This window comes from Micropterus dolomieu, unplaced genomic scaffold (genome assembly GCF_021292245.1).
Source record: "Micropterus dolomieu isolate WLL.071019.BEF.003 ecotype Adirondacks unplaced genomic scaffold, ASM2129224v1 contig_9713, whole genome shotgun sequence".
In the NCBI taxonomy this organism is placed as follows: domain Eukaryota; kingdom Metazoa; phylum Chordata; class Actinopteri; order Centrarchiformes; family Centrarchidae; genus Micropterus; species Micropterus dolomieu.
The window spans coordinates 16,679-26,722 of NW_025738699.1; the positions used below are offsets into that span (position 1 = coordinate 16,679).

A 10,044-nucleotide genomic window follows, 5' to 3' on the forward strand; every position below is an offset into this window, starting at 1 on the left:
GGTGGCCTAGATTTTAATGCAGTGTGCAGTGCTGTCAAGACGAGGGACCACAGCAACAAAAGACTGTGTGTCTGTGAGATGGGGGGTGTCCTCATTTATTCAGGACTTAGAATAAAGCACCAGAGGCTTTGGCGGATGTGTGTGTGTGTGTGTGTGTGTGTGTGTGTCAGTGTAAAGCTGGGTGACTCCCGCATCATGTGACTGCTGCTGTTGCGGCTTTTCCAGAACACACTGTACATCACATGCAAAACTGCATGTCCATCCATCCATCCATCCATCCATCCATCCGCTCACCACCGTGACAGACAGCTACATTAAAAATATTTATTTACATCACAGTGATCAATATAAAAATATACAAGCATTTGTTCTCATATTCATAAATATTCAACAGACGCATGTTGGAGGGTTCAACCCTCAGTTCAGTCCATTAATGAAGCAGTAATATGAATAAAAACATGGATCGAGACGCCGGGTGAGCGATAACAGACCGCTAACCTCACTTACTGTCAATATCTCATCAATATCTTGTCGTTATGAGCATTGGATTCAAGACAAACTGCACCAAGTTCATGTTGATACGCACACAATTACCCTGTAAAGTTATTTTATTATCCAGCACAGAATCTAAATGCTTGTACTGGTTCCGGCAAACAACCCAGAACTAGTTGCTGATCATCAAATCAGCATCCGAATTAGATCAAAATAAAATCATTCGGATTCATCCTCTGGGGAGCAAAAACATAAACATACAGTTAATGTAACAGATAAAATCATGAAGACTGCTGCTGAGAAGAGTCTCAGAGTTTGATGATAAAATATAAATATTGTTCGTCAGTGCGACCACAACATCTGCTGTCTGTCTGAGGCTGCTCTACATGCTGAAGACGGTTCCCAGTCTGTGGACCGACAGGTGGATCCTCCCCGACAGCTGCAGCTCCTCCTTCAGGAAGCGTCCCACCTGCTCGGAGTGGAGAACGTCACAGAACACGCAGATCTCCGCCCGCTCCCTCTGGATGTTGGCGTTGCACGTCGGCAGCTTTGAGCTCCGGACGGACCGGCTCAGAGCCCGCCACACCTGCAGGGGAGGGGCGCCGACAGGTGGGGTGAGGGGAGGAAGATGATGACACGGAAAACAGAAGGTGAGTGATTTAACTCATTTTTCTGTTTACCAGACACATTTCATGATGATTCATGAAAACAAAACTCCAACAACAACAACACAACAACATCTGTAGCTTTGTTTGACTCAACCTCCAAAACAAACCGAAATATTCACTTTAATACCATGTAGGACAAAAACAGTATAAAGATTTTATATTCGAGAAGCTGCAACCAGAGAATGTTTTGCCATTTTTACTTGAAAAATGATTAATCAGTTTTTAAAATAGTTGCCCATTAATTTGTCATATTATCTCAGTCTGTTGGGACTTGGGAACCTGAGGGTCGCTGGTTCAAATCCAGCAAGGACCAAAGGTTGAAGGTGACCCTGAACAAGGACCTGCTCCCCGGGCGCCGCGCACAATAGCTGCCCACTGCTCCCAATCAGGACGGGTTAAATGTAGAGAACAAATTTCCCTACACAGGATCGATAAAAGTATGGAGGGAAAATTATATATATATTTATAAATTAGTCTCAGCTCTAGAAACAGATGTTTCGATTGAACCACCGACCTCCCGTTCACAAGCTCGCTTCTCTAACCTTCAGGTCAGCGCTGCCTACTGTCATGAGAGGCGTCTTTGACCTGATTCGGTCTGAACCAGGTGATGGAGGCAGTGAGCACGCTGGGAAAAACGGCGATAAAGATCCACAGTCAAAACACACGAAAAACATAAACACAATCCTGCAGGTCAGCATTTATTCCAGCACAGCTCAGACCGTTTCCTGCTGAGGGACGCAGATGATGCAGACGCTAGATAACAAGTGCGACAGTAACGTCACCTTTAACTCTGCAGGTCGATCCACGATGACACTTTCACTTTCACTGACAGTTGACCGCTAATTTGACCGAGCGAGCAGCACGTCAGTCTGTCTGTGCTCCACTTTGCTCCAGACCGGAACATCTCAGCAGCTGCTGGATCCATGCAAATGTGGTTCAGACCTTCATGTTCGCCTCAGGATGAACCGAAAGAACTTTGGTGATCCTCTGACTTTTCATCTAGCGCCATCATCAGGTCAACATGTGTCCAACACTTTGGTTTTTGTTTGTTTGTTCTCAAAGAAAGTAGCTAAACGACGCCCCCGACACTTTGGTTTATGACCAAATACCCGCAGAACTGATGATATTCCCATCAGCCTCAGCTGTACGCGGTCTATACTGTCAATTACTAGAGCCTGACCGATCAACCGGTGTACGGATATTATCGGCTGATACGAGCTAATTGCAGGTAAATCAGTATCTGTGTTTATAACAGCTGATAAATGACAATTTGAAAGAAACAAAGCGACGGAAAACTCTTCAATCATCTTGTGAGTGGTGTCGTTTGTCCACCAGAGGGCGCTCTGCAGCTCCTCTCTTGGCAACACCGTCTCTCTCTACTGGCTGTCAAATAAAAGGCAAAGCATCCTTGTTTCAGCCTCACAGAGCTGCACACTTGTCCTGTTCATCTACTGACCTGTTCGATGTCCCTGGCGGCCCCACAGTTGTGCTGACCGATCACCCATTTGGCCCTCTGGCGGAGGTGGAGCCGGTGGACGGACACCATGCGATGGAACGGCTTGGACAGCGACTGGGAGGACTGCGGCAGAACTCCTTTCTGTGCAAAGACGCTCCACGACCGTTTGACCGGCGAGTCCGTGACGGGGAAGCCGTCTCTGTGTTTGTCAGGAGACGGTCCGCCGATCGCTCTCTCTGAGACGGGGAGGAGACGGTTTGGGGTTTCGGAGACTCCGACGTCATCGTTGGGTTTTTGTGGATTCTTCTGTCTCGTCTCTGCACGTGGACAACGATGAGGTTTTTCAGCAACAACACCGTCTACCTCAGGCTTCCGTAGCGTGTTTTGTGCTCTGCTGCCAGAGACGAGGAGATCAGCAGAGGAGGTGATGACGGGAGCTGGTCTGGCAGGTCTGATGGGCAGGTGGCGGTCTGCGGACGAGGGGAACCAGGGGATGAAGGCCGGAGGAGTCCGACAGGGGAAAGACTCCAGGAGCTTCTCGGTCCTCTCTAACAGAGAGCTGAGTCCAGCAGCAGATCCAGGCTGATAGTGCAGAACCACATCCTCCATGCAGACGGACAGAGATCAGAGGACTGCTCGCACCACCCTCCTCCTCTTCATCTTCCTCCTCCTCATGATGATGTCGCCTCAGCTGGACAATGCAAAGGGTAGAACACCGGTTACTTCTACCGTTACAGTCTTCTACCCTCAGGCCAGAGATCCAGATCACTCACATTCAGGACTAAGAGAAAGCGACTTACAATTGCTACACATGTCAGAGGTCGCACGCCTCTGGAGCGACTAGGGGTCAAGTGTCTTGCTCAGGGACACAATGGTGGACGTGTCACATTGGGAACTGAAGCTGGGTCTCTCACACCAATGGCATGCGTCTTATCCACTGGGCCGTCACTTTTTTATTACTTTTGATAGTAAATAATAAATCTTTAGGTTTTTAGACTGTTGGTTGAACAAAAGATGCAATTTTAAAGACGTTATTTTGAGCTCTGGAAAATTGTGATGAGGGTTTTTTTTCACAATTTCTTTACATTGTATGGACTAAACGATTAATCAGTCGATAATGAAAATAATTATTAGTTGCAGCCCTGGTTACCAGCTTCATTAGGGTTTGGAGAGAAGAGATGCAACCTGGGAAACAGCCTGAGGTTATTTGTAATTTTTTATCCAGATGTTTAGAAGAATCTGAATTAATCAGCAGTAGTGACTTTTGTTAAACGTCCTTTAAGGTTTTATATTTCAGAAACATGATGCTGAGCCTTAGTTTGGGTTTTCCCACCAATCAGCAGATGTTATTCTGTATCTATCTACTGAGTTTAAAAACTGTGCAAATCCAAAATGTTCAGTGAAACTGCTGCCACCTGGAGCCAAAGACTCTGACTGTGGATTTTGGAGGAATTATTTCCTGAGGATTTCCTTTTCTTTCTCCTGTTGTCAGCTGATTTGCAGGAAACACACGGCAGCTTTTAAAAGTAAAAACACCGACTTAACCTAAAAGCTGAATGAACGAGCTGCTGTGTGGACAGAAACATAAAATCAGCTCCACTAACTTCAGATCAAACGTTTAATTCACGGCATTAAAAACAAACGGAACATTTAGCTTTATGATTTATTTCACTGTTCCAGTTTAATACAAGCTAAAACTGTTTTCTCAAGTAGTTCAGGAGGAGCCGGTTTTGTAAAGTCAGCCTCACCGGAGCTAATGTTTTTAGCTTCTTCTGCTAGCAGACGACGGCTAGCTGTTGTTAGCTAAACACGGCTAACTAACTGGCTAATTACCCCCCAGCGCGCCGTTACAGGTGATAAATACCCAGCGGGTAGTAACGCCCACCTGAACAGTCCAACAACACACAATACCTTTACCTTTTTATCACCTGACTGTGTCCTCTGTCAAGCAGCTAACAAGGAGTTAAATGGCAGCTAGCAAAACAACATGGACCCCGTTGTGCCGCTTCCCGGAAACCCTCGCGATATTTCAGGTAACGTTCACACAGACTTTAATTTTGTAGGTTCAGGACTTTTATTTTGCTTTTATTTATGTTTAATTTAAAACGACACTTTTAAAGGTTAAATGTATTTTATATTATACCATATTTAATATTATAATATATAATGTTTTAATAAGTCTGTATCCACATGGAATTTAATTCTCAATCATAATTATTAAATAAATATAACTTAATAAATAAAATAATGAAACCAAATTATTACATTCTTCCCAGATGCAAATTTAAAAAAAGCAGTGTATGTATATAAATAACTGTACATAAATAACTGTACATAGCCTATTGTTTTATTTAACGTCAAATAAATACAACCTTGTAAATCTTCTCCCAAGCAAAGTTATCCTGCAGGATTGTGTTTAATATCTTTTAATATTTAAAAGGTAGCATGGGTAATACACCCATGCTTAAATATCAGCTCTAGCAAACAGATCATTATATAACACAAGGTCCCTTCATGCTACACACACACACACATACCTTAACAGATAATTAAATGTATATTAAAATATGGTATAATGTAAAATATATTATATACTACATACATACACACCCAGGAAAAAAAAAAACTGCCATGCATGTTGTGAATTTGCATCTGGGGGAAACGGCATCAACAAGATTGTGATATGGTTTTTATCTGACATTTAATCATTTGGCTTTTATCCAAAGCGACTTACATTTGAGGAATCTTGACATTAAAAATAACTTTACTATGGACAAAACCCAGCAAAATGAACATCCAGAAACAATCTGTTTGTTTGGCATCTTCTCTCCAATCAGCTGCACAATATGAAAGAATATTTTATATACTTTCTTTGACCTGTAGAAAACATCACCGCTTGTTTTGGCAACAGCTGCTGAGGCCCCTGCAGAGCACTACGCTCGCAAAAATGTCGTCACCACAAACTGCTGAATAAGAGGATAAATCTAGCTAAAAAGAAACAGACGCAGCCCAGTAGTTTGTCAATAGGACATTTTTATTTCATACGTCTGTTGTCTTTATTCAAATTACAGTAATATACTTGCTGAGATGACCACCGGCTGCAGCCTGGACAGCTAAAACTGACAGCTGTACTACTTGAAGCAAACTTTTGTCTTTAATTCTCTCCTCTCTCGTTCTTATTTTTTAAAATCATCTTGCAACAGAAAAAAAGCACATATGCCATGAGATGTGTGGTGGTGGTGGTGGTGGTGACGGTGACGTCGTCAGGTAGGTAGGGTTATAGTGCTGGTCTAACAAAACAAAACAAAAAGAACAGAAAAACAAAAGAAATAAACGTTGCGCGCGTTGTACATGTTGTAAAAGGATCAGAATATGGCACATTTGGTCCACGTTGGTAGTTTTATTATCTGGTTTTCAAACATGTAATAAACAAAAAAAAAATAATAAAAAGGACAGATCAAAGTTGTACGTGTTGTATTTCCTCAGAAGCACAGCATCAATGACAGCGTATTGGAAACAAAACTGTAGAGGGGGCCGCTCTTTTAAGTTTCTCTCTTTTTGTTAAAAATCAGCCAATCGTTTGTTTCTATTCTCCCTGGTACAGTTTTATTATTATTAATATCTTCTTTCCATCCAAAACGAGGGGGCGGGTGGAAGAGGGGGAGGGGTAGGAGGTGGAGCTTGGTGGATGATTGACGGGGGATGGCTTTGGACATTCACAGGAAGTAGTCAGGAGTGCGTCTGGTCACATGGGGCTCGCCGCGGCGGGGGGCGGGGTCAAACTGAAGGCTGTGGAAGCAGAAAGGGTTCGTTATTGATGACATCACTCTGCATACAAGCCGTTTGCACCATAAAACATAAGTGTCTTCTTCTGGTGAACATCAGCCCGATCAGAATCAATGAAATGTTCAAAGAGGAAGTCACTGCAGCGTCACAAGCCGCCACATAACCACTAAAAACTACAGTTTCAAGGGTAAACTAACTTTAACCTTAAGAAATCATTTGTAAATATTAGGTACTTAAATATAAATGTTTAGTTTGTTATCACCATTTAACCTCTGACCAGGTAAGAGGGTCAGATGCCGTGTGTCAGGTGAGACTGACCATCTTAAACAGGTGCTTAACATCCCCACAGTAACCACGGAGACTTCATGGAGCTTTTATTCTCTCTCTCTGGTGTAATCTTTTTATTTCCCACCTGACTACAATAAACACATTAAGCTTAAATAAATCTGAAAGGAACGCAGCAGAGGGGCCAAAGAATTAGTTTACTCAATACTACTCTACTGGGAAAGCCTGTAACGGCAAAGATGGCGGTTTCCTCCCCTCCCCCACACACACACACACACACACACACACACACTAGAAAGTCAATGTCTGCTTTTAACAGGGGAGGCGAGAAACACATTTAAGCCAATCGTGTGGTTCCACTTACAGAAGGTTTTACTTCGCATGCGTCACTATTATCACACGTGTAGTAGAAGTATAACTTGTGAGGGAAAAAACGCTTTTTAAACTTTAAACGTTTTTAATCAGATTTTCCAGCCGATTCTAAACATGCAGGTTTAATGTGTCAGTGATCAGTGAAAGTGCTGTTTTGGCTCTCTGCCCATTCATTCAGATAGAGGCCTGATCATGTTAGTCCTAAATAACCGCCCGGAGGCGTTACCAAGATGGCTGCCGAGTGGCGGGACCTGCCTATAAAAACAAACTTGGAATAACTCGTGATTTAACTTTTTTTTTTTTTTTATCCAGCAAAATGCAACAAAAACATGATTTTAAAAAGTTTTAGACCCACATGTTCAGCTGAGCAGGAAAAATAAAAAACTGCAGCACTAACACGGCGGTTATTGTTGTGCAAACACAAAACACGCACAGCTGAGGCTTCAATTAATCCCCGGCTGCAAGACAGATCACGTAGCCGGCTGTCCGCTGCGTTTCCCGTGAAGTCTCTATACTTACAAAGAGTATTTGAGAGTGTCGTCCAGTTCCATGATGGCTGCCTGGTTTCCACAGCGGTAGCAGTAGTTTGGAGCACTAAAGATGGTCACCACATTCTTATCATGGCCCCAGTTGTAGCCCTGAAGGTTTGGACAACACACGTCGAGTTAGACAGGTTAGATAGACTCAGCTGCACGAGTGTTTCCCCCCGCAGAGGCACAACAACGCTGCAGAAGCAAGCAGACTTATTAAATATGACGTAACCAGAAGGAATTCAACACCTTGTGACTGAAACTTTTCTTGTTTGTTCTGCTGAGCTGAAAACATTTTCACTGCACTGATAACTAACGTTTTGTTGCCGAGTCCATCAGGTGAAGAGACTCTCTTACAGGAGCACAGTGGGAGTAAAACAGGTATTTGGGGGGGGGCACTGCACCCCCACAAGCACATTATGTTACGTTGCCATGGAGACGAGGATTTTTTTTAGGATCCTTCAGTCCACTTGTGTGCCAACTGAAACGCACTCAAAAAGTCAAAGCTGAAAAAGTGTAGTTCAGCTGTTCCAAACTAGAGCTGCATCGATTCTGGTGATCAATCAATCATTTCAGTTATTTTTAATAATAATCAGGTTATATTTGCAGCTCATTGGCCACTGCTCGCCTCATTTGGTAACAGCTGCCTTTTACTTCGTCATGTAAGGATGCCTGTGTGTGTTTTACCTCCATGACCAGCTGATGGGCGCGGGACACCAAGGTGAGGCCGTTGGCGTGGTTGAAGGTTTCAGAGATGTCCTGTCCGAAGGTGTAGCCGGCACCTCGGGGGGAGATGCCCCACCCGCCGCGATCATCAGGATCCGACCACAGCAGGTCACACATCGGGCCCTGAGAGAGCGACAGAGAGTCACAGCTATTATTGCGGTGCCGCAGTTCCCCTTCGGGACAAACCACCAACACAAAACCACTTTGACTTGACATCCTGCGTCTCAGCTATAAATGCCTGCTTCTCGTGGCCGATACCGACCCGATGATGTCCTTCTATCGTCTGGGGTGTTTTCTGTTTGCTAGAGCTAATTTTAGCTGCTATTGTTTCAGCACATCTTCATCACCAAGGCGAACTTTCAGGTGACTTATAAGAAACTCGCAGAACATGAACTGCATATTGCAATCAAGCGGTCTTCCTCTTAAACTTCCAGAAACTTCCTCTTAGACATCCGGCCCGTCGACGGCATGTACGTTTGGCTGTCGCTGCCTGCGTCTGTGTGGCTCCACCCAGGTGCAGCAACATGGCGCCATGAGCGCGACAACAGCAGCAACGCACATTAAAGCATTGTTTGATTCTTATCGGCCAAAATCTCCCGTAAATCAAAATATGCCCAATATCTGTGGATAATTTATCGGATCGATAATTGCATACAGATAACTGCATCCGTAGTTTCAGCATTAAGGTGTGTAGTTGTGTGTGTAGTTGTGCAGGGGTCTGTGTACCTCATGTGGGACTTCTTGCAGGCGGTCCAGAGCTCGTATGTGATCCAGAGTGTCTATGGAGGGAGACAAACCTCCGTGGAGACAGAAGATCTGAAATAAAAACAAACGACCTGATTAAAGCAGCTCGGCGTGATGACGCACGACAGCGCCTCGTTACGATCCCGGTTTTATTGTTAACTTTGACGCCCGGCAGACAAACAAAGATGCTTCCAACCAAATCTGGCTTCATATTCACACTAAGAAACTGTGACCGCGTGCTGCTACAACATCCTGTAACAGAGGAAGTTTGTCACCGGGCTGCTGCTTGAAAAAGAGATGAAATTAATTGAACCCGACATTTCGGCTTCCCCGGCCCGCCGTCCTACCTGTCCGTCAACCAGCGCGGTGAGCGGCAGGTAGTCGAACAGGTCTGTGAAGTACTTCCAGACGTTGGCGTTGCCGTACTTCCTCAGGCACTCGTCGTAGAAGCCGTAGACCTGCGTGATCTGCCGCGACTCGTGGTTCCCTCGCAGGATGGTGATTCGCTCCTGGAAACGAACCTGAACCACAAAAGAAGAAAAACCAACGATTAATTATCGGGCTGCAACTAACGATTGTTCTCACTGGAGCTGAAACAATTAGGCGAGCAATGATTTTAAGCTGCGGGTCCTACGCTTGATACTGTCCCTGAACGCAGCCTGTGTACACAAGAGTTTCAAGCCAGCATAATAATAATAATAATAATAATAATAATCTTTATTTGTAGAGCACTTTTCAAAAACAAGTTACAAAGTGCTTTAACAAGTGTAAAGACAATAACACCCAAAAGACAATAATACAAAAACAATACAAGATAAAAGCAAGAAACCATTGAAAAGACTAAAATACACGTTTTAGATAAATATAAAATTAGTAAAATACAATAAAATAAAAGGGATAAAATAAAGTCAAATAAGATCGGGAAAGGCTCTCCTATAAAAGTATGTTTTAAGAAGGGACTTAAAAGAGTTCACTGACTCAGCCG

At 43.8% G+C, this 10,044-nt stretch overlaps 2 protein-coding genes across 2 annotated transcripts; both read right to left on the reverse strand.

Moving 5' to 3' along the window:
• Nucleotides 1–310: 310 nt before the first annotated feature.
• zgc:101664 (uncharacterized protein LOC450064 homolog) lies at nt 311–4,628 on the reverse strand. Its single transcript, XM_046041959.1, has 3 exons — nt 4,534–4,628; nt 2,617–3,307; nt 311–1,078 (listed from the first exon to the last, which is right to left on the reverse strand). Exons 2-3 carry the CDS (start codon nt 3,223–3,225, stop codon nt 875–877), a joined length of 813 nt encoding a protein of 270 aa, XP_045897915.1. The 5' UTR covers nt 3,226–3,307; nt 4,534–4,628; the 3' UTR covers nt 311–874.
• Nucleotides 4,629–5,629: 1,001 nt separating this feature from the next.
• On the reverse strand, nt 5,630–9,580 carry LOC123965441 (serine/threonine-protein phosphatase 2A catalytic subunit beta isoform; the record flags this gene model as incomplete). The annotated part of the gene is given in 5 exon segments (XM_046041960.1): nt 5,630–6,405; nt 7,579–7,697; nt 8,277–8,438; nt 9,042–9,131; nt 9,407–9,580. Coding segments are annotated over 5 exon segments (618 nt in total), but the record flags the coding sequence as incomplete, so codon positions are not given.
• Between the last annotated feature and the right edge of the window lie 464 nt (nt 9,581–10,044).

Excerpts from the sequence above, each read along its gene's own strand:
- zgc:101664 (XM_046041959.1), bottom strand. The coding sequence starts at position 3,225 with ATGGAGGATGTGGTTCTGCACTATCAGCCTGGATCTGCTGCTGGACTC. Across the intron at positions 1,079-2,616 it reads CCGCCAGGGACATCGAACAG|GTGTGGCGGGCTCTGAGCCG; the intron begins GTCAGTAGATGA and ends CCTCCCCTGCAG.